Here is a 22,152-nt window from a genome sequence, read left to right as displayed (position 1 = left end):
GGCGTTCGTTTGGAGTTTGGAGCGGAATAATGAACTCAATGGAGTTTTACAATTATTGATAGCAGTGATACCACCTATTGCATCGCCAACTTGTATAGAGGATTTAGGATAGTTCCAATACCATTATGTGTATTTCGAGTTGGATTGATGCATGCAAATGAGTTGTGCTTGAGAGTCCAGGCCGGAACAACTTGATGATCCGATCTCAGATCACGCATTTGTCCGGCTGCGGATCATTCGAACTCCAACAAAAACCACCGCCAGATCTGCAGGGGAGACAATCCTCTACCGAATAAATTCCACCGCCTTGTCTCCATTCTTCGATCCATTTCTCCTTTTTTTTTTCTTTTTTTTTGCTATTTTCTCTCTTACTCTTCTCCGGTCTCTGAGCAGAGCACCCTCCGACAACACAACAGTGCGATTGGCCTTGAATCCAGGCTCGGCCCATGATGCGATGAAGGGTCTCTCGCGCCATGGTTGATCTGATCTGTTAATACCTTAGTTTTAGCTTCTTGTTGTCAGCAGAGGACAGAGCTTCGGCGCTTCTTGTCCTTCCTTTTGGCCTCACTGGACGACTAAATGGTTGATCCTGCCTACTTTGTAGTCATTTGAACTTGACTTCTTCCTCTTATCCATATCATCGACCTCAACCGGACCCCAACAGATATCCTGTTCCTGCCAGGATAACAACACAATCCTGCATGGCGTCCACAACATCACAACCGGCGGAGAAGCGATCTGTGCCCGCGCCATCGAACCCCGTCCTTCTTGCGACACAATCCCAATGGCTTTTTACAGATGAGGAGCTCACGCGTGCGCCATCGCAGCTTGACGGTATGGCACTGGAGGCAGAACATACAAGCCGCAGTAAAGGGGTCAATTTCATCACTCAAGTGGGCATCATGTTAAAATTGCCCCAGCTCACCATTGCAACTGCTGCCGTATACCTTCACCGGTTTTTTATGCGCTACAGCATGGTGGACCTGCCGCAACGACCGGGAATGCACCCTTATCCGATTGCCGCCACCGCGTTATTCTTATCGACCAAAGTGGAGGAGAATGTGCGGAGGATGAGAGAGCTGGTGGTTGCATGTTGTCGGGTAGCGCAGAAACAACCCAACCTAGTCGTGGACGAGCAGTCTAAGGAGTTTTGGAAATGGCGAGACACGATTCTGCACCACGAGGACCTCCTTCTGGAAGCCCTTTGCTTTGATCTCCAACTCGAACAGCCCTACCGCATCCTCTACGATTTCATCTGTTACTTCGGCGTCAACGAAAACAAACCCCTCCGCAACGCTGCCTGGGCCTTCGTCAACGACTCTATGTTCACCGTTCTTTGCCTGCAATTCTCGGCTCGAAATATTGCTGCCGCCGCCCTTTACGCTGCCGCCCGACATTGCGAGGTGGGATTTGAGGACGACGCCTCTGGCCGGCCATGGTGGGAACAGGTCGACGTGGATCTGGCACAGGTGCGTCGCGCGTGCACAAGAATGGCACAATTATACGAGAACAATGCCATGCAGAAACATAGCCAGTACTACCCGACCACCCCCATCTTCGCAGACGAGGGTACTGAGAAGACCAGGATCCCGCGCGCTGGCAGCCCGGCTGGTACCCTGTATGAAACAGACACCGCGAATGGACGGAAGCGGTCGAGAGAGCCCGAAGACGAAGCCCAAGGCCACTCAGAAGAACCACCGGCTCCGCACGATCAGGGACCGACGAATGGTGAACGATCCCCGAAACGACCACGCATGGGCTCAGACGCTGCCGCACAAGATGCTTCTACCGAAAAAACCCCATCCAACTCCACATCGTTCAACTCCTCCCAGGGAGCAACAGCTTCCCAATCAACGGGGACACGCTCATTCCCCCACGACCGCCACCACACAAACGGTCATCTCCCTCCCCCTCCCCACCGCTACCAACATCCCCTACCTCCCGCTCCGCGAACCTTCCCCCGTCGAGACAGCGACCCCCGTCCAAGCGGCAGCAGCGGGCGTCCAAACGCCCGAGTCGACGACCCAATCCAACAACGGATTGATGAGATCGTATCCCAAAACATGACCACTCCCCAAGGCGGGCCCCCGTCCCGAGACCGACGCAACTCAGACCGATACCGCGAACACGAAGACCCCAGCCGAAGACGTCGCTCAGACCTCTCCTCCACCAGCAGAAAATCCACCGACGAGCAACATCTTCCACCCCCGCCTTCTCCTCCCTCCGATAAACCCCAGAACCAACAGCCACCGCCGCCTCCTCCGCCACCTGACCAGGACGAAGAAGGCGGAGGAAGCGAAGAGGGCGAGCTATAGTCATTATAAGTTCTTCACGGTATCCTCTGCATCTTTACCACACTTTAAAAACAGCTATATCTCTGTTATAACCTTGCTTACATCACTGGGACATCCTATTTCATCGTCTATTCTTAAAGTCCGGCGGGTTCGTTGGCTACACTGTACAGTACATAATTCTTCGTAGTGTGGACGGGGCAAAACGAAATATACAGGGTCATCGGTTTGAATATCACGATGATATAATGCCATTACAGGAAGATGAAGAGAAACAAAAAAAAAGAAGAGAAAATTAGGAAATTCTGTTTGTAATGTATTGCTACCTAGGTCAATATTACTGGCTACTTCTGTTGACACTACTCTAGCTAGCAGGTGTTAGTATAGTAACACATCGTTATATTCCTGGGTGGCTGGTCTGTAACAAAACTTAGCGCAATTCTATCCGAAACGTATAACGTTATCCATGGAAGACTACGCAGAGGATCCAAGAATATGTGTACGCAAGCCAATATTCTCCATTGAAGCTAAGTCTACCTGTGCTGTGACCTGAAGATGAATGGACAAACGAAAGATACCCGTCACCATACTCTGTGTTTCGTCCCGCAGGCTAGGGACGTGCACAGCGAGTCAAAAGCCTCTGGTCGCGATGCCCAGTCCGTGGTCAAGCAAGCTGCTGGAAGCGACGAAACTGAATCCTCCGAAGGGGTTACTCTCTTCTCCCATGACGTCGTAGCCAGATGACATGGGACGCTGGCTGCCGCGCTGATGGGCAGCGTAGTGATCATCGAAGCTGGCAGAAGCAACGATCGGGCTCAGTGGGAGATGAGTAAAATCGTCGGAGAAGTTCTCCGCGAGTGCAGGATCCGTGACAACAGGGACGATCGGAGGAGTGACTGCACGGCGCGCAAGAGCTTTCCAGTCAATCTTGCGGAAGAACCGGTGGTTCTTGATGGTCTGGAGATCTTTGGGCATATGGTATCCGAGACGCTTGGAGGGCTCCTTACGAAGGAGACGGGTCAACAGGTCTTTGGCATCTGGGCCAAGGAAGTAGGGCAGGGTTAGCTTCTGCTTCAGGATTTTCTCTTGCAGCTTGGCGTTGTTATTAGCTTTGAAAGGAGGTGATCCTGTGAGGAGATCGTATGCCAATGCCCCGAGGGACCACCAGTCACAAGCTTTGCCGTATGGCTTACCCTGGATAACCTCTGGGGCCATATATTCAATGGTGCCCAGCGAAGAGTTGCAGCGGTCATCATCATTGGCAGAAATCTTGCTGAGACCGAAATCCGTCAGCAGAAGGTGGCCTTCGTGGTCCAAAAGGCAATTCTCAGGCTTCAAGTCACGGTAAATCACACCGACGTTCTGGTGCAGATGTTCGAGCGCGAGGACCATTTCCGCCATGTAAAATGCCGCCACATCTTCATCAAACATACGCTCCATGGCTAAGTGCGTGAATAGCTCGCCACCTTGGGCGTATTCCAGGATGAGGTAGAGCTTCTCATGATCCTGAAAGGCGTAGAAAAGCTTGACAACAAACGGATGGCGGTTGACGCTCTCTAGAATCATACGTTCTGTCTTGGTCTGCTCCACGAGCTTTTTATGGACCGTGATTGAGGCCTTCCGGAACTGTTTCTGAGCATAGAGTTTGCCCGTGAGCACATGACGCACTAACAAGACGGTCCCAAAAGAGCCTTTGCCCAGACAGAGCAGGGGCTCGAAGTCATCTGTGGTCATCTTCCGGCAAAGCTGCGTGCGCATATCTTTAACGCTTGATGTATTATGAGACTTCTCCTCCGCTACGGCATCAGCGCTGACATAGTCGTGTTCCAGAGGTACCTCATAGCTGGTCAGAACCTCTGTTTGGTCACTGTCAGAGCAGACACTTGCGTTGCTTGGTGCCTCGGAACCAAGGTCACTCGGCGCGCCTTGAAGAGAGCGGTCTCCCGACAGATTCAGCGAATCGAGTTGAAGCTTTAGAGCGCTAACACCATGGCCTGAAGCTGCCTGTGGCATTGGGCTATTACCCGATCGTGCTGAAGAGCGCAGTGCGCGTGAACTAGAGTTCGAAAAGTCCGAGTCCTCATCACCAGAGCCCATGGGGGTGAAACCACGAACGGTCGAGATCGTTGCGGCGGTTTGTTGCTTTTTCTTTTTTCGTCGGTCTACCTTTCCGGAGAGCGGATTTGCATTTAGTTTTGATGCTGGGAAAGGATTACCTCTCCGGGCATCCTTCTCGGAAAGCCCTGGTTTGCGGCTAGGGCTTGCATCGCTCATTCGAAAGCTGACGGTTTGGTTGCTGTTCAAGCTGACCTCATCGCGGGGTTGCGACATGTCAGCCTGAGGGCTGAAGACGTCGCCGACCGAGAGATCATCCTGAAATGTGCTCGACATCTCCATTTGCTTTTCTTCACTATAGCTTTATGTACTTCCCTTTTCCTTGCGTCACTTATCCAAAGATTATCCGAAAAGGGAACGTCACACCCAAAATGATGACAGATCCAAAAGCTTAAGAGGCGCCGATAAGCACAATGCGTAAACGAAGAAATATCACATCCACTCAGTCATGGATCAGCGGCTATGCACTTGCGAGACCTATCAAGCAGTATCTGGTTATGGAATAGACAGGTTAGACCCGGTTTTGTCCTCAAGACGCACGAAAGTGGGGTATCGAGAGCAGGAGTTGCGAAACACCAATGCAAGGGGAGTAAACAACTCTGAACCACGCGTACTTTTCTTTCGCGATAGATCTTACTTCTGCTCAGCCGGCTGGGCTTGACTGATCGCACTGGATGCTCAGAAGCAGCAAATTACCGTCCGCCCTTGTTCAGGACGGACCAAGGACCCCTAGCCAATTCACCTTGTCGACGGAGGATTCGGGAAGCCGGGTAGACGATACAACCCGAGATCCAGCCAGCGCGGTAGTTCCTGAGTAGACACCAGTCGAGTCGTCGTTGGTATTTAGGTAAACAAAGCGAGTGCTGGCAGCGCGGCCAACGAAGCGAACGATATCGGAGTGTGACAGCGTGGGCGCAGACAAGCACATAGAGAAGTGGCAGTGCGAATGTTTGCAATTGTTAAATGGATTGAAATCCGAGGACACCGAAGAAAGGAAGTATGGGATTACCTTCCAGGATAAACTCCTAGGTTCAAAGAGGAAGAGAGAGAGAAAGAAAGTGTGACCGCTTGGGGCTTTCCAGTCGCAGATGTTAATTCTTATTACTTGATTAAAAAAAAAGTACGCTTGGCCAGTGACCCCGGGGACCAATCAACGTGTTCCGGAGCTAAGCGGCACTAGCCCTATCGGGGAGCGCGGGTCTTCACGTGCGGCAGTCATTGGGTCCTACTTTTACCTCATTCAAACAGACAGAGACATAACCTTAACCGTTACAATTATCAGGTTGGTAGGAACTTGGTAGATCTAACTACAGATCGGCTACGGAGACCATCGCAAGCCTCACATGACGTCATGGGCGGTGTTAGGGCGGACCGCGGAGAGGATGTTATGTACTCCGTATATGCTCTATACCCGCCCTCCATCCATCTCGGCTCTTTCAAAGAAAGCCTGGGACCGGGTGATCTCTATCCCTGATCTTCCCACAAAGGCCAACGCGCTAGGCTTCTCTACTCGAACTGTCACGCGCTCGTTGGCAAACTCAACTGTCACTATGCGCGCGACAAAAGTCGCTAGTGCTTCCACGGTTTGGAAAGTGGTTTCCTCCACGCGCTACCAGACGTGGGCATCTCACGTTAGTCACAGCTCAGCATAGGCAAATACATCCTGACAGTAGGGACAGAAAAGAAGAACTAACCTCTGCGACAGCTCTAGTCATTGCCTGGTAAGTGTCTACCACAGTTGATCCCCATGCCAACTGGCCCGGGCCCTTAAACTCTAGCGAAATGATCACGGCCTGCTTCTCAACTCTCTCGTGGGAATTGACACCAAGAATACAATGGCATCTTATGCCCTCAATGCGGAATTCTTCTTCTAGAACCACGGGACACCGTTCAGAGTCCTGAAGGCTGCCTGCGACTTCGTTCTCTTGCTTGTAACCCCAAACTGTGACGCTACGGTATTTCAGGCCATCTTCTGCACGCAGCAGAGCCTTGGGGAGATTTAACCAAACCTCACATCGACCAAATATACCGTCAATAGGGGATTTCGAGGCCGGTGGTTGATTTGCAGCATTATGCAAGTGTGACATTCTCCTAACCCCGGCCGTAGTCTCATCAAGTAACTCTAGGCTGCAGTTGGCAACAATGGCCGCCGTCAGTCGTACATCCTGACCAACATCAGTCTTCATCATCGAATTTCGTCGGCTGCCTTCCAAGCTAATCATCCGTTTCCCTGGATGTTCCTCATGCTGCCCCATATTGCGAATGTCTTCTTCTAACCGGCGGTAAAGCTTCCCATAGTCGATAGAAAGAGAGACATCATCCGCATTCGCAGCTGCAACGGCCGACGAATAAGATAATTTCAGAGACACAGTGCACGGCTGCGACTTCCCAAGCCGATGCCATGCCTCTGGGGCGGCAGGTAGAGGGAGCTCAATGTCACGGAGTCGCACGCTATCTAGGACGGCGGGGTGGGGCGGTATATGAACATTAACTCGCTGTTCAGCCATTGTAATCGTAATAAAAGCTTAGAGCCTGTAACTGAGAAAGAAAGAAAGAAAGAATAAGATGGGTGAGTTGTTCTCTGCTCGCAGGCTGGCGTCCTTGCAAGCGAAAGCTAAGATAGCTCTGACGTCAGTACACCTGAAATGTCACAGACAACAATGGTAGAAAAGCAGTACCAAATCAGCAAGTGCACATCTCAAGAACAAATAATGCGTGTAGGTTATCTTCCCACGCAAGCAGCTTCTGATCAATGGCGGTTGCTTCTCGTGGTTCTGTGTCCAGAGAATTGAGAAAGAATGATGGTGGGGTTCTTTAGTGCGGGGAGCTTCGACAAAATATTACGCCGGTATGAACTGAACACCAGCAGTACAGCGCAGTTCCCAGGAAACTTAAAAAGTTATCTCCACCCAAATTTCTCGCCTCATCTCAGTGGGACCAGGCTGGAGTTGTTCAGCCACTACTGTTTCGTAGGTCATGACGGTTAGATACATACTACTTCAGCACTCCATGCCCCGCGCAGGTGTTTACATATTTCATCGGTAAGTGACTCCACAACGGTAGCTCCGGTATTCCTATTAATACACATCTAGACCTCCCGTAGGGTAAACAAGCGATAGACTTGGTTGGTCAATGTACAATATCCTCGTAAACTGGTCCATATCATATCATATCAGGGAATTCTGTATGCTGCAGGAACGGAAGACGGCCCTATCCACAACACCCGGCGCAGCGCTGGCCAACCACCAGGAAAATGTACCCCATCTCGAGGAAAGCGTGCGGCGCTCTAAGATAGCGACTAGACTGTCGTCGCATACCTTTTCCTTTGATTTTCGGTGGGGGGTTTCTAGTAAGTGCACAAGGGCCTCAGAAATTGTCCTCATGTCAAGCAATAAACGGAAATTTTTCGACAACAGGCACGTCGCATCTTCAGTGCGTCCATTCCAGGAAAATTAGGGTAGACTTGGATCGCAACCGATTCCTTTTGGAAAGCAGGGGAAAATGGAATCGAGCAAACACAAAGGAACATAAGAAAAAGAGGGGGGGAATGAACACGAAGCACATGGGTATCCGCCATGCATTCAAGACAACCAAATCACAGGAGACAGGTATTTACCAGTAACCACGGCGGTCATAGGGCACATATTCACCCCGTGGGGGACTTCGGGGCCGTCCGTAAGGCCTTGGTGGCATATAGGGATCCTCATACCGAGGCGGCGGCGGCGGCGGACGGACATCATAAGGGTCATCATAAGGTCGACGTGGAGGTGGATAATCATCAATACGAGGACGGGGAGGAGTACGGCGTCCATAGCCATCACGTTCATAATAATCCCGGCGCATTGGAATTGGGGAGCGCTCCCGGTAATGAGCACGGGGACTGTAGCCCCGAGGTGGGGGGAATCTCCGGTCGTACTCATCTACGGGTGGATAACTCCGGCGAGGGGACCGAGACCGGTAAGGATCCCGGAAAGGGCGCTCATCAACAGGCTGGACCTAAAGAATATTAAAATGAGGACCTCATCCCAGCTCCTTAGGCGGAAGTTGGTTCTTACATCTGCCACACAACTCACTCGGGAGCCTTTGAAATCACGCCCATCGAGCTTCTCAATGGCAGTCTTCAGATCATTCGCAGTCTCAAACTCAACGAACCTTGAGGATTAGTGTTAACAGGGTCCGAGAGCCGTCCTGGTTATTATGAATTGACCCACCCTCTACCAAGTTCACGGCCGGTTTCCGAGTAAACAACATCAAGACCCGCTCCACGTGCGAAGTCTTTAAGGTCCTAGAGAATTCCGCGGTGTGAGTTGATTTCCTGGTGCAATAGTGGAGTCCGGGATTATCCAAGGGAACGCATGAAACAGAATACAAAAGGAAACAGATTCAGGCCACGGTTTCACCAAACTAAACGGAAGCTCCAGAAACGGCCTGAGTCCATGCTGCTAGTGGGTATTCCGTCCAAACGGGATCTTCCAACGCCTAACCTACCACAGCTCCCAGGGCAGTTGAGGTCCACGGAGTGTGCCTTGGAAGTACTGTGGGTGCTAGGGTTGGAATCGTTCCTCCACCGGGGAGGATATCCAAATGCCATCAATGGGAGGTTGTACCATGGCTGAGTCGAATCCTTAGGGAGTGCTATCCATGCGAACAGGGCAAGAGACATAGGAAAATCAGGGGGTACGCAGGGTAGTATGCCACACACTCATCGGCCAAAGTGCACGGCGTTCCAGGAATCCTGAGAAAAATAGACATGGGCTGCTAACCTGCCAACTTGTTTCCGGGAGTCCAGAAACCATCATACGGTAGACCGTGCGACGGGGACGAGGCATATTAGGACGGTCCATTGGGCCAGGGAAGTTCTCCTTGCGACGTGGCCCCCGCGCGAATTGTACAGTGAGTCGCTCGCCTTTGAAATCACTGCCATCTGTAAAGAAGATCCGGTCAGAAGCGCAATTAGTCCAGGAACCGGCGCGAAACCGAATACATACGGAACGCTGAAGAACAACAATATTAGCCATATATATGCGCTGTCGGGGACCAATCTCCTACCTGGTACAACATCTCTAGCATCCATCGCATCTTCGTATTCAATGAATCCGAAACCGTTCATAAGCTTGATCTCTGTAATCTTTCCGGAGCCATGGGTGCTAAAATGTTCCTCGATATCCTGCTTGGTGACTGAAGGCCTCCCATGGCACCCGCGTAGGGCGCCGCGAGAAAATGTTAGCTCATTGCAATAAAATATAACAAAGTTATCCAGAGGGTGCTATTGGGTTGCCAATAGAAATCCGGAGTTGGAAGTGCTTTAACAAAAGAAAGAAGGACAGAGAATAAGTGCCAGTCTCTTTTATAAGACAGGCACCTGGCGAGCGTTGGGAGAAAACAGCGGGTGCAGCGCAATTCCCTTTGTTGCGCATCAGGGCCAAATGAGAGGAGAGCCTTGGTGATCCATCGGGGCATCCTGGTACTTGGAGCGCAGCAGACGAGAAGGGCAACATTCCGATCGGGCTGGAGAATCGAGGGGAACCTTTCAGAGAAGGGATTGATAAACGGCTGCATACCATTGCGGGGAAGATTCCCGAGATAAAGTCGTGTGGACGACACTTCAGTCATGACGACAAAGAAGAATGGCGTCTAGTACTGATCAAGTAATAAGAAACCCCAGTACGATAATTCTGGCCCCAGGACCCGCAACGGCCAAAAAGAACGATGAAGATAATCGCTTCCAGGTAAAACGGCGATATTCGACGCAAACCGGGGTAAGACGAGACCTTGGGATCAAGAGGGCCGCGGTCCTAACGGAATAATGGCTATTGTTCCTGAATCCCCAAGTGGGACGCTGGTCCAGAAGGTTGCTGGTGGCGCCTAATTAGAGGGCGATGGGGATCTCGGTGGCTTAACTTAAATCGCTGAAGGATGACCCTTCCAGTGTTGGATTATCGGCCAACAGAATACTAAAGCTAGATAGCGGGAGCAGAGAAAGGAGAGTGCGCGAGAGGAGGATAAGGAGAGGGGAAAGAGTTGAGGGAGGCAGAGTAAAAAGAGAAAGACAAGAGAGAGATGGTCTGTGTTGACCGCCAGGCGAAACGGCAAGAACCAAAAGTTTAAAAATAAATTGGTGCAAGGAGAAAAGAGACGTCAAGTACCCCGTACCAACAGTGACCAAGGCAAAGTGACTTGTCTCTTGGAGCTTTCCAGCTGGAGGAAAACAATGCAAAATCAGTTGAGCCAAACAGCGTGACGGAGAGCCTTCGCCTCACTTTTTCTGGCGGGTCCACGTGGCCCCGCCAACAGCCAAAGGCAATCAATGAAATTCCAGCCTTGTGTTGACCTCCAATCAGACTGCATGCATCAATGAAATAGAGAAGTAAGAAAATATATGTATAGATTGACACTAGTCAAGGGGTTCATGACGGTCAACTGTATTTTCTAACTCGGAGAATAATGAACACTGCACTTTTTCTTTAAATTCCCGAGAAGAGATTGAATCGCACACACCGTGGACATAAGTTACTAGTCGTCGATTACATACACATTACTACACATGTCAGCAGTCAGAGCCTGGCACTGGTACTGCGTACATGTTTGTATGTTTGTACATACATACATACAAATGGGCCAGTATAGTATACTCGGAGCACACCGTACCTCTCGAGGTATTTCCACGGTTCCGTCCCATCGAGTCCCCACGGGGTTGAGCCGCACGACCGATTTGGGGTACCTACTACAAAATTGTAGGACCAAGTCCTACACTTCATCTATAGGGATCATGTTATGGAATATTGCTTTTATTGGGTTTTTTACGGTTCCTATTCTCTATTCCACTAGAAAAACATTGCGAAGTCACTACCCAAAAAGAAGAAACACAAATATTTGAACAAAATCTATATACAGGAACCCGGCCCAATCCAATCAGCTGCTTTTATTTTATACAAGGCGGAATACGACAATGGAAATTACCTAGCGATGACCATACCTAGTTCCAATACCGGAGTCGATTAGGTCATGAAATATTTAGGACCCTCACCACCTTGAGGGGTTTGCCAATTGATATCTTGTGTCGGCACCTTGATGTCACAGGTCTTGCAGTGAATGCAACTAAAAGCAAGATTAGTACATGGAAAAGCCATGAGAGAGATAGTCGTGAATCACTTACTTCTGAGCATTGATTTGGAACCGAACACCGTGCTCCTTGGTCGAATCTTCAACATATTCGTATACTCCAGCGGGGCAGAACCGGTTCTCAACCCCTTTGTACTTAGGCCAAGCAATATCCTTGTGCTTATCCCAGTCTGCTACCTGCAAGTGTACCGGCTGGTCTTCCTCGTGATTGGTACCGGTCCGACTCACGCTCGTCAGAATATCGAAGCTAATCACGCCATCCGGCTTAGGGTACTCGATCTTCTCGCACTCAGAAGCTTGCTTGGTGGCTGCAGCATCTGTGCTATGATGCTTGAGTGTCCATGGGGTCCTGCCCTTGAAAAGATAGGCTTCCAACCCGGAATACATGATGCCGCCGTAAATACCGAGCGGAGTACTGAAGGAGGGTCTCATGTTGCGCACCTCGTACAGCTCCTTCCAGATCGACGACTTTCGAAGAGCATCCTCATAATCAAATAGGAAAACGGTTGCATCGTCCTGCTTACCCTGCAATGCTGAGAAAGCGGATTCAGCAGCCAGCATACCCGACTTCATAGCCGAGTGGGTGCCCTTGATCTTGGGAACATTCAGAAATCCAGCAGTGTCACCAATCAGGGCGCCGCCAGGGAATGCACACTTCGGGATCGACTGGAAACCACCCTCGTTTAGGGCCCTGGCACCATACGAAATGCACTTACCACCCTCCAAGACCTCTTTGAAAAGAGGGTGGTGCTTGAGCTTCTGGAACTCCCCATACGGCGAGAGCCACGGGTTAGGATAATCAAGGCCAACCACCATTCCAACACTGACCATGTTATCCCCGAAATGATACAACCAAGATCCACCATAGGTATCCTTGGGAAGCGGGTAACCCATAGAATGAATAATCTCGCCCGACTTGAACTTCTCCGGCTGAATTTCCCAGACCTCCTTCAGTCCGATTCCATAGGTTTGCGGTTGACTATCGCGTCTGAGATCATACTTTTTGATGACCTGCTTTGTCAAACTACCATGACAACCCTCTGCCAGCAGGGTTATACGAGCGTGGAACTCCATACCACGCTCGAAGCTCTCCTTAGCTTTGCCATCACGGCCTACTCCGAGATCGTTGGTTGCGACACCAAGCACCGACCCATCAGACTTATAAACCAACTCACTGGCAGCAAATCCAGGGTAAATTTCCACACCCAGTTCCTCGGCTCGCTCACCCAACCATTTGGTCAACTCGTTCAAGCTGATGATATAATTGCCGTGGTTGTTCATCTGCGGTGGCGCAGGAATGGGAATTGCCGAGTTCTTAGTCAAAAAGCGCATCTTGTCTCCTTTGGCCGGTGTGGCACCCTCGAACCTTGAGGGGTTATCCTCTGAGAGCCAATCTGGTAAAAGCTCCTTTATCGCGGTCGGTTCTAGAACATTGCCCGAGAGAATATGTGCGCCTATCTCGCCAGCCTTTTCCAACACAATAACACGAAACTCTTCGTTACCAGCTTCATTGGCCAACTGTTTTAGGCGGATCGCTGCGGCAAGACCAGCAGGGCCTAACCGGTGGAGGAACTTCATTAGCTACCTAGATCTCCCAGTAGGATACTGAGCAAAGTGAAAGGGAAGACCCTTACCGCCACCCACAATACAAACATCGACCTCGTCCGATTCCCTTTCCACTTGGCGAGGATCAAAGTGGCCATTCTCGTCTGTGAGCTTGTTGGATAGCGACTGCGAGAAACATCGAAATTGGCCGAGAGTTTGGCTCGGCGTGAAGAGTGCTGGCTGACGGGTTGTCCTCCGATCGGGTGTCAAAGCAGAGCTTCTAGAGCTCCGAAGAGGGGCCGCGGCAGATGAGAACGAAGCTCTTGAGAATCGGGCGGAAGTAGGTCGCAGTTCGCGCCTTAAGAGAGGCAAAACGGCTCCTTTCGAAGCCATCGCAACGGTAGGAAAACGGGTAGGAATAGATTAGCGCACGGTTTAGAGGCCTTATATGCCGAGCAAATGCATGGCAAGGGGTATACAGCGTTGTTAAAAAGGACCCGAGGGGAGAGGAATTGGATTAAATGGTTAGAATCGGTACTGGAGCACTCAAGGTCAAACCCCCTCCGTCACCGGCAAAGATAAAAAGGTGACTAAGTCCTCTTTTAGCGGGAGGCTAGTGGTCAGTCTACGTTACCGCCTACCCGAGGTAAGGACGACCAATAGGAATCGCGGCAATAGGAATCACATCCGCCTCGTAGTTCCGCTGTTGGCCCGCTATCCGTCGGAGGACCGGGGACTTCCAGCCTATATAGGACTTGGAGTATCCCTCCTCTTGAGAAATCCGGAGTACATATGTAGGCGGGGTTCGGTCTATATAGCTGCTGATACAAGCTTATCACTTCTCGCCAGATAAGATGCCATAGAGTCTATGCAGGTTCAGCACTTAGTGTACCGAGAAGGAAATGACCCCTGCTAGTCAACTACATGGTAAATATACAATCACATGAACAATAATCTCACGTGAAGTTCCATGGGAGTAAGAAGAGTTGGAATTCCAACAAGCATTTCATTCGCGCGTACTGCACGGAGACTAGTACTACTAGTAGTAAAGAATAGCTTTGATTCAACGCGGGCATGTGATGAGACGGAGGAAAGAAATGCCATCATCCGAACCCTGCACGCTTTTTGTTCAAGAAAAGCTTCATTCTTGGAATGGACTGGAAACGACGACTCGTCCAGGATACACACTTGCAGACTCAACGTTGAAGACCGTTGGAATGCTAATAGACGCCTAATAATACACATAAAAGGCACATCTTCACTATTTCGTTCAACCGGCCGAATTGTATGGTATTCAGCATACCGCCGAGGTATGTAAAATACCAAACCATGCGTTATCAAAGCAAATACTGTATCCTAGGAGTGAACACCTGTACAAAATCGGATATTTATTGTAATTTGACAGATCATGGGATGTGCATTTCTTTTCAAAAAGCAAGTTCGGTGGATCACAACAAATTTGGCTAAAGATCTGGGGAAAGCGGTCGGCGCCACCGTGTCTCGAGCGGCGCTTGTTGAGGGTCCAATTAGGACACCGTAGCCTCTACGGATGAGACGGCAGACTTTTTCTACCTGTCAACCTGAAGTCTTTGCCAGGAGGGAGCATCAGGTTTCAAGTTTTCTTTCTTCACTTCTTTATACATATATATGTATATAATTTTTTTTCTGGCTTTCAAGGTTCGCTCAGCCATGATGTATAATTTTATTTTGCAACGCTATTTACCCAGAAAGGCAAGAAAAATAAAGGGAAAGAAGGAGTTAGAAGTGGTGTCCATGGGTGAGAAAAGAGGGAGAGGCGAAATTTTTGTTCAGTTGCCTACCGTTAAAGCGGCACGACGAAAGGGAACGAGGGCGCGTCGTGAGGGAAACCCCGAGAACAGCGACACGGAATGATTGGAAGAAAAAGGGAATGGATAGGCTGCGCGGTGGGACCGAACATCAAGAGCAGGACGACAGCGGACTGGAGGAAGCGACAGTGGCTGCAACCATGGCGCTGACCGGGAGAATACGTAAGGGGGCAACAGCCAAACAGAGCGTGTACGACCTGGTGGGGCTCCCAAACAGATTGCGTTGAGTGGGTCTGTTGATCAACAAACCAGAGATGACGGAATCAAGCTGGGAAGAAGGGTTGGCCACCCAAGAGCCGCTAGTGGAGCGCTAAGTCACTGAGAGTCTGAGTGAATCCATGGATGAGCGCGACCATCCATCGCTGCTTTTGCCGCCCGCCAGTCGCCGGGCCCAGCCCCCCCCCTGACGCCAGCACTCTCGGGCAACTGTGAGTCAGCCTATATAAAGGCCCAACCTCCCACTTTCTGACGCTCTTGGAATTTTTGACCTTGGTCTTGGCACCGCCCCGGAACGCCATACAGTCGTCTTCTCTCCGCCCTCCCCTCTACCTCTATCTCTCCACACTCCAGCCTGATACAGGTCGCAGAGCCTTGCTTTCAGCATTCTCTGTTTTGGTGGCTAAAATACTCCGGGAAGAAAACTCTTTTTAGGAAGTTCCAAAAGGGAAGAGAAAAATATTTAATATTTTTCTTCCTCCACAGTTTCAGATATACTTACTGGAACGGGAAGCTTGCAACCTTTTTTGCTCCTCAGGTGTCTATCTTCATACGACACACTGCAAGAAACACTCTTTTTTCGCAGATAGACATTGAAATTCCAGGAAAGGAAAAAGAAAAGCAAAAAAAAAAAGTTTTTTGTTGTTTGCCTTGTTTGCCCAAAAAAGCGCATATTCTTTCTTGTGTCCACTCCCTTCACGTTGCTGTCCATAACTCTTTCCCCATCATAGCTGTGACAGTTACCCCGCTGAGTTAATATCCTAGAAAACACTTCACTGTGCTTTTCTAGTTCCCTTCCCTACTCTACATCACTTTTGGTACTTGACTTCCTGGTCGGGTATCTCGTCTCCCCTCCTGTTTATCAACATCTCTCTTGTTGTTCTTGTTGGAGGTCTTGCTTGACTTGACCCTGAGCTCAGTCCCGTTTCGCTTCTACACGAAGCGGTTTACTGTGATCAAACACAAGGCAGCTTTGCTGTCGGGGAGACATTGAGTTGTCCATCTCCACAAAGGGTATGTTTTCTTGCTTTCCCTCCGCGAAAAATTTTTTCTGCCTTCTTTGACCGCATCTTGCCTCACTGTGTGGTCATGTGGTGTTGTTGCTAGACCGACTTGTTGCATACATCTTATGTATATGTTCACTCAATATATTCTTACCCTTGAATGAAACTTCCTGCCTGTTCGCTGTCACACTGGAGTCGCACGTTGACTGACTGTCCTTCGGGAACAGACTGCCAATCCAAGCTCTCGTATACAATCAGTTTTTGGCTGGTCTACAGCTCGAGTATCATCTACTCACGTCGCAATGGATTCTCTCACGACCCATCCCTCCACCGCGCAGCAGGCCCGGGCCTTCACTTCTCCTGCCTCTCTGTCCTTTCCCGGTGGTGCCGGTGACTTGACGCCGCCTTCCGATAAAGACGGAAACATGGCGATGAACCTTCAGGGTGCAAACGGACATGTGAACGGTCAGCAGCAGGGAGGAAATGCCACCAACGGCAACGGGGTGACACCCGCTACTCCTGTTGCGACTCCGGGTGCCAACACTCCGGGGAGTGGCATTGTGCCTACGTTGCAGTGAGTATACTCTTGCTGTCTCTTCTGGTATACCAGAATGCTGAACAAGGATATTCTTTTTTAAGAAACATTGTCGCTACTGTAAATCTTGACTGTCGCCTTGACTTGAAGACTATTGCGCTCCATGCAAGAAATGCGGAGTACAATCCAAAGGTATTGCATTCCACACCTCCCTGAGCTTTGACTATCAGGGCATAGTGTGGCTGAACTGCTCTTTTAGCGTTTCGCGGCCGTGATCATGCGTATTCGTGAGCCGAAGACCACCGCTTTGATCTTCGCCTCGGGCAAGATGGTTGTCACTGGTGCCAAGTCGGAGGATGACTCGAAGTTGGCATCCAGGAAGTACGCGCGTATCATCCAAAAGCTCGGATTCAATGCCAAGTTCACGGATTTTAAGATCCAGAACATCGTTGGCTCCTGTGACATCAAGTTCCCCATTCGCCTGGAAGGTTTGGCTAGTCGCCATCATAACTTCAGTTCTTATGAACCTGAGTTGTTCCCTGGTCTCATCTACCGTATGATGAAGCCGAAGATCGTGCTTTTGATCTTTGTCAGTGGCAAGATTGTCTTGACCGGCGCCAAGGTCCGTGAAGAGATCTACCAGGCATTCGAGTTGATCTACCCTGTGCTTTCTGGTACAGTACCTCATATTCCTATTCGTTTGTGACATTCATACTAACTATTCGCAAAGATTTCCGCAAAGTCTAGAAAGACTGATGTCGGTGCTCGCTTGCATCGGGTGATCACCCTTCAAGCCTTCACCTTTTCGCACCCATGTATTAACATTTGCTCTTTTTCTTGTCCCTTTTCTTGCTCCGCGAGATTGTATCATGAACCAGGCAGGACGTTTTCAAGTTGGCTTGGTCGCTGCCTTTGAACTCGCATATCACGATTCCTTATGCTAGCATTTCTACGGCGTTCTAGCGATTCGGTTTGTTTTGGTCGTCTGTTTCAACAAACTAAAGTCCTTTTTTTTTTACAATTAGAAGTCGCACACCGCAGATTCAAGGGGGCGGTACTGTGCGCTGGTCGATGGTTGCTCCCTCTTAATTACTTGTTTTTGCGTTCTTTTGCCTATCGGCTGCTAACCCTTTCATCTTGACCTTGTCTGCATGGAAGTGGTTCTTCGAGCCCTATTTGTTTTCACGACTCTTTCAGAAGATGACGGATCAGATGGGAAGAAAATAACTGCGATATTCCTCTAGACCTTTTCACGGAAATGGACGAATGCACTGGCTGGTTGCTGAATCAGGCAATGAACCTGGTTCTTGTGGCACGATTTTTTTAATTTTCCTCGATAGCCTCTGGACCAAATGGAGTGAAAACCATGCAAATCTGATCCTACTCGTAGTCTATTCCTCTAAGCATTGTACATACATCACGCAGTTCTTGTAGACTTTTTTTTGTAGCAATGAATAGATCAGTGTCCTGCTGCATTTATGACTGTGTAACTGTGTATGTTAGACTGTTTTATTGGGCTTTTTATATACAATGTATATCTACAGGGGTATATCTTATGTGCAGCCTTTGTACCACCCGATTATAGGACGCCCTTCCGCTGTGCTTTCTTAGTTTTGGCCAGCTCGTCCATCAACCGCAAGCCCTTCGCACCAGACCGGCTTCCATCACCTTCAAACTCGCCTTCTACAACCGCCGGCCATTTCCAAATCTCGCCCAGCTCCGGCTCAAGTTTCCCCTCCATAGCATCGACGATCTTGTCCCCGAGCACCGGGAGGAACTTGTACCCGTGCCCACTGCCACCGGTGGCGAGGAAGAGATTCGAATGGTCGGGATGATAAGTGATAATGAAGTGACCTTGGGGTCTAGTTTTTGTCAGATTTCCCGTATTCCCACTATTGGTTCTTTCAGAGTCAACTTACGTGTCTGTGTACCAGCAGACTCGAGTCTGGATGAATGGCCGGTCACCCATGCTAGGTAGTAGATTTCTCAACGCGGATCGCAGAGCTTCTTCACCTTCTAACGGAACCGGGACCCCGGGTTCCGGCAGACTGACTTCCATCGTTTCTCCCTCAACCCCGGGAACGGGCACGTTCTTGGGGTTGACATAGCCGTAGGCGTGACGAGCGATCTTCAACAGGTTCTTGCGTGGCGGGATGATGAAGAAACCCGTTGCGAAGTTAAGGATCGTAGGCATGTTCTCCAGCCGCCGCTGCTCCTCATCGGAGATCTCGACAAACGCAACCGCCTGACCCGTTGAGAGGGCCCGGCCGCGGAGGTCGACGAGCTTACCTGTCCAAGCACCCGTCGCAAGAACGACCAGATCGGCCGTGAGGGAGGATCCGTCTTCCAAGAGAACACCAGTCACTTTGCGCTGAGGGGTACCAGCAGATTGGTCTGCGTAGAGGAGGCTCTTGACTTCCCCGGTTTTGAACGTGACCTTGCCCTCCGTATCGAGAAGCTTCTTTGCATATCGAACTCCGGCTTCGGCGTCCGACCAGCCTGAACCCCAATTCACGTAGCCACCCGCCACATTCAATTCCTCTCCGTATGCGTGCGCCACTCGCAGAACATCTTTTTTGGATGGCAGTAGCTCGACGTCGTTTCCTAGCTCTTTGACATTGTTATAACTCTTCCTGGCGTATTCTTTGCCGTTTGTGTTTCCTTCTGGGTAGACGAGAAGTAGTCCGCTTTGGATATATCGGTTATCTTCGGCGCCCCATTCGGTATTGCGCCAGCGCTCGATGGCTGCGTCTGCGAGTTTCGTATACACGGGGTGCGAATAGTCAGCGCGAACGATGCGTGAGGCGTCAACTGAAGAGCCTTCGGGGTTGGGAATCGTGGGCGATGCCTCCAGAACGGTGACTTCGCTTGTTGGATGCCTCCGGGAAAGTGAGAGGGCAGTGGATACTGTATGTTGGAAAGAGAATCAGCGACCGTGAACTCCCATCAATAATTTATTAGGAGCCAATGGCATTTCGCTTGTGTAAAATTCAAGAATCAAAGCAAGATTAGGAAATACCAGCTCAGTACGTCCATCACTCACATCCGAAGACACCTCCACCTACGATGAGGATTTTGGGTGGTAAATCCATGTCTTATGCCGTTGTACTGGAAAGACACCGTCAAGAAAGAACTACTCCGTTGCGCCTTTTCTGCAAAATGGACACAGAAGCAGGAAAGATGTGGAGAGAGAAGTCCGGGGGACCTTTAAAAAATAGTGGCTCCATGTTCGGAGCGATATAGGAGCACCGAAGATTTAGTTGCCGATATGACAATTGATAGGCTCCCTATCGCTCTTGGCTTGGCTTTTTTTTTTTTTTTTTTTTTCCTCGACCGCAAAGCAACTCCCGATCCAGCCCACTCAATTCACCCTTGTTGATCGGCTAATACTTCCGGAGAATCAAATGTTGATAATTTGATATACCCCCATAGTGTCGAATATGCATTAATCATCATCTGTTGAAAGGCGATTCTGTTTATTGTTAAATAGACTCACAATTGGACGGTTGTCCAGCTTCCCCGAGAAAGGATATATATCGGCCCGAGGATTATCAAAACCACGGCAATTGAATGAACATCGTATGATTATCGCATCCCACGCCCTTTAATATCGCAGCATGAGCGCGTCCCGAGTAGGCCGGGCCGCGCTAAAGGCCAAAGTGCCTGTTACCGGTCCTAAAAGGACCGGCAGTAAGATTCCGGTCGATGGTCCTGGGTCAGTATATGATGCTCCCTTCGATTGCTGTGAGCCGTGCAGCATACTTCTGGGAACAACCGCTCTTCCCTTGGTAGACGTATGAGAAAGCTGGTTTATCTAACCGTCTCAACAGCAAGAAACCGCCAGCAGCATCGCCGCTGCCGAAGCGGGCTAACCCACATCTCCTGAATCTCCAAGAGACACAGCCACGCATGTCTCCTAAAGTAATGACCTTTCTAGGGGTCAGTGTCCTCGGCATGAGCACATACTGTGGGTATCTATACGCCTCCTACAGGCGGGAAGTGACCCATGCACAGTCTATGGACGTGCCTAGGGATGTATCGGATCGATACAACCAGACAGCTAGGACCTTCGACGCAGATGTCGAGATGTCTGAGAAGCTAATGCGAATGGGGAAGAAGCGGCGAGATCTTCTCCAGAAGGCCCGTGGGAATGTGCTCGAGGTGAGCTGTGGCACGGGTCGAAATCTGGAATATTACGAACTTGGACAGCAGAGAAAGCCCAATGAGAGGGGTCAAGTAGAACTTCGGGGATGCCGCTCTGTTACGTTGGTCGATCTCAGTCCGCAGATGGTGGAGATCGCGCGAGGGAAGTTCCAAAAGCTGCATCCCGATTTCAAGGATGTCAACTTCCGGGCACAGGACGTGAAGGACGTTGCTCCTCCGACGACTGGGGATGAGCGGGCTTATTTCGATACGATCGTACAGACCATGGGATTGTGTTCGATGCCAGACCCCGTTGGTGCTCTTCGTCACCTAGGGTCTATTACTGAGCCGGAAAAGGGACAGATCTTGCTTCTAGAGCACGGCCGGTCGCACTATGACTGGCTGAATCGCATCCTTGACAATCTTGCTCCCGCCCATGCGGACCGCCATGGATGTTGGTGGAACCGGGATATTGGAGCGATTGTTCGGGAGAGTGGTCTGGAGGTTGTCGAGGAGAAACGGTGGCACTTTGGAACTACATGGAAATACGTGCTGAAACCAGCACGTGGTAATTAGAGGTCAGGTGTAGGTAATCTTGTATATTAACCATCCTGTAAAATATACGGCATGAGTGTGCGGAGTAAACCCAGCAAACATTTTAGAGAACCCTAGAGATGTTCCTACGCTTCTTTTTCGATGTACATACGCGATGAGCTATAGATGTTGGTTCCAGATACACTATAGTATGTACAAGTATATATAGATTTCCCTTAAATGTTGATCCCCTTCCATGTAAATAAGCTTGGTTCAATATAAGGGTCCAACCTGGTCGTGATCAGCCACGTGAGTTAAAATCGACTTCCTTGTCAAGTCATCTGATAGAATTATATATATATATATATATATATATATATTGGAACTATGACCATAAGATTGTAGCAAGGTGACGAAAGAGACCAGGATAGCCTCATGCAATAATGGCACTAAATCGATGCCCCTACAGCGAATGCAAGTAGTAGTCCGGTAGATGCAAATACTACGTATATCCATCTATTTTATTGTCTACATTTAGCGAAGTCCTACGCAACGGAATCACGAAAACGGCGGGTATCGTGCCCTCTTTCCCGAGTTGGGAATATATCTCTGCACTCAGTAAGCAAAGATGGCGATCGCCTCGGAAACTAGATTACGAACTGGAAACGGTGTACTTCATACGTACTGAGGAACCTCAAGATGAGGTCAAGATGGCGTTATGCACATGCGGGGTAACAGTTGCCTCCATCCTGTTATGTAGTATGTACCTGAGCCCTGGAACTTTTGGGGAACGGAACCCC

General features: G+C 49.9%; 11 protein-coding genes across 11 annotated transcripts; 5 read left to right on the top strand and 6 right to left on the bottom strand.

The window, feature by feature from the left end:
- Window positions 1-53: 53 nt before the first annotated feature.
- On the bottom strand, window positions 54-588 carry BDV38DRAFT_78163 (uncharacterized protein). The gene has a single exon (XM_032063925.1). The coding sequence runs from the start codon at window positions 473-475 to the stop codon at window positions 206-208; it is 270 nt and encodes an 89-aa protein (XP_031914143.1). The 5' UTR covers window positions 476-588; the 3' UTR covers window positions 54-205.
- Window positions 589-2,618, top strand: BDV38DRAFT_78294 (putative cyclin). Its single transcript, XM_032063926.1, has one exon. The coding sequence runs from the start codon at window positions 702-704 to the stop codon at window positions 2,313-2,315; it is 1,614 nt and encodes a 537-aa protein (XP_031914142.1). The 5' UTR covers window positions 589-701; the 3' UTR covers window positions 2,316-2,618.
- BDV38DRAFT_78354 (AGC family serine/threonine-protein kinase) lies at window positions 2,619-5,369 on the bottom strand. Its single transcript, XM_032063928.1, has one exon. The coding sequence runs from the start codon at window positions 4,686-4,688 to the stop codon at window positions 2,922-2,924; it is 1,767 nt and encodes a 588-aa protein (XP_031914141.1). The 5' UTR covers window positions 4,689-5,369; the 3' UTR covers window positions 2,619-2,921.
- Window positions 5,370-5,572: 203 nt separating this feature from the next.
- BDV38DRAFT_78366 (dihydroneopterin aldolase) lies at window positions 5,573-7,257 on the bottom strand. The gene is made up of 3 exons (XM_032063929.1): window positions 7,085-7,257; window positions 6,101-7,020; window positions 5,573-6,015 (listed from the first exon to the last, which is right to left on the bottom strand). The coding sequence occupies exons 2-3, from the start codon at window positions 6,911-6,913 to the stop codon at window positions 5,812-5,814; spliced, it is 1,017 nt and encodes a 338-aa protein (XP_031914140.1). The 5' UTR covers window positions 6,914-7,020; window positions 7,085-7,257; the 3' UTR covers window positions 5,573-5,811.
- Window positions 7,258-7,885: 628 nt separating this feature from the next.
- On the top strand, window positions 7,886-8,589 carry BDV38DRAFT_78299 (uncharacterized protein). Its single transcript, XM_032063927.1, has one exon. The coding sequence runs from the start codon at window positions 7,982-7,984 to the stop codon at window positions 8,414-8,416; it is 435 nt and encodes a 144-aa protein (XP_031914139.1). The 5' UTR covers window positions 7,886-7,981; the 3' UTR covers window positions 8,417-8,589.
- BDV38DRAFT_78155 (putative pre-RNA splicing factor Srp2) lies at window positions 8,548-10,264 on the bottom strand. The gene is made up of 5 exons (XM_032063924.1): window positions 9,968-10,264; window positions 9,456-9,584; window positions 9,395-9,400; window positions 9,170-9,330; window positions 8,548-8,691 (listed from the first exon to the last, which is right to left on the bottom strand). The coding sequence occupies exons 1-5, from the start codon at window positions 10,017-10,019 to the stop codon at window positions 8,602-8,604; spliced, it is 438 nt and encodes a 145-aa protein (XP_031914138.1). The 5' UTR covers window positions 10,020-10,264; the 3' UTR covers window positions 8,548-8,601.
- Window positions 10,265-10,852: 588 nt separating this feature from the next.
- On the top strand, window positions 10,853-11,507 carry BDV38DRAFT_78049 (uncharacterized protein). The gene has a single exon (XM_032063922.1). The coding sequence runs from the start codon at window positions 10,951-10,953 to the stop codon at window positions 11,281-11,283; it is 333 nt and encodes a 110-aa protein (XP_031914137.1). The 5' UTR covers window positions 10,853-10,950; the 3' UTR covers window positions 11,284-11,507.
- Window positions 11,344-13,754, bottom strand: BDV38DRAFT_78046 (electron-transferring-flavoprotein dehydrogenase). Its single transcript, XM_032063921.1, has 3 exons — window positions 13,163-13,754; window positions 11,563-13,084; window positions 11,344-11,504 (listed from the first exon to the last, which is right to left on the bottom strand). The coding sequence occupies exons 1-3, from the start codon at window positions 13,464-13,466 to the stop codon at window positions 11,405-11,407; spliced, it is 1,926 nt and encodes a 641-aa protein (XP_031914136.1). The 5' UTR covers window positions 13,467-13,754; the 3' UTR covers window positions 11,344-11,404.
- Window positions 13,755-16,350: 2,596 nt separating this feature from the next.
- BDV38DRAFT_77975 (TBP family protein) lies at window positions 16,351-17,517 on the top strand. The gene is made up of 4 exons (XM_032063920.1): window positions 16,351-16,714; window positions 16,780-16,867; window positions 16,935-17,349; window positions 17,406-17,517. Exons 1-4 carry the CDS (start codon window positions 16,443-16,445, stop codon window positions 17,420-17,422), a joined length of 792 nt encoding a protein of 263 aa, XP_031914135.1. The 5' UTR covers window positions 16,351-16,442; the 3' UTR covers window positions 17,423-17,517.
- Window positions 17,518-18,181: 664 nt separating this feature from the next.
- BDV38DRAFT_78128 (NAD(P)/FAD-dependent oxidoreductase) lies at window positions 18,182-19,995 on the bottom strand. Its single transcript, XM_032063923.1, has 3 exons — window positions 19,719-19,995; window positions 18,595-19,582; window positions 18,182-18,537 (listed from the first exon to the last, which is right to left on the bottom strand). The coding sequence occupies exons 1-3, from the start codon at window positions 19,765-19,767 to the stop codon at window positions 18,255-18,257; spliced, it is 1,320 nt and encodes a 439-aa protein (XP_031914134.1). The 5' UTR covers window positions 19,768-19,995; the 3' UTR covers window positions 18,182-18,254.
- On the top strand, window positions 19,982-21,514 carry BDV38DRAFT_245356 (class I SAM-dependent methyltransferase; the record flags this gene model as incomplete). The annotated part of the gene is made up of 2 exons (XM_032054434.1): window positions 19,982-20,390; window positions 20,506-21,514. Coding segments are annotated over exons 1-2 (983 nt in total), but the record flags the coding sequence as incomplete, so codon positions are not given.
- Window positions 21,515-22,152: the final 638 nt, after the last annotated feature.

The sequence above is a fragment of the Aspergillus pseudotamarii genome (assembly GCF_009193445.1).
Source record: "Aspergillus pseudotamarii strain CBS 117625 unplaced genomic scaffold BDV38scaffold_23, whole genome shotgun sequence".
Classification (NCBI taxonomy): Eukaryota; Fungi; Ascomycota; class Eurotiomycetes; order Eurotiales; family Aspergillaceae; genus Aspergillus; species Aspergillus pseudotamarii.
This window is presented reverse-complemented; position numbering and strand designations above follow the sequence as displayed.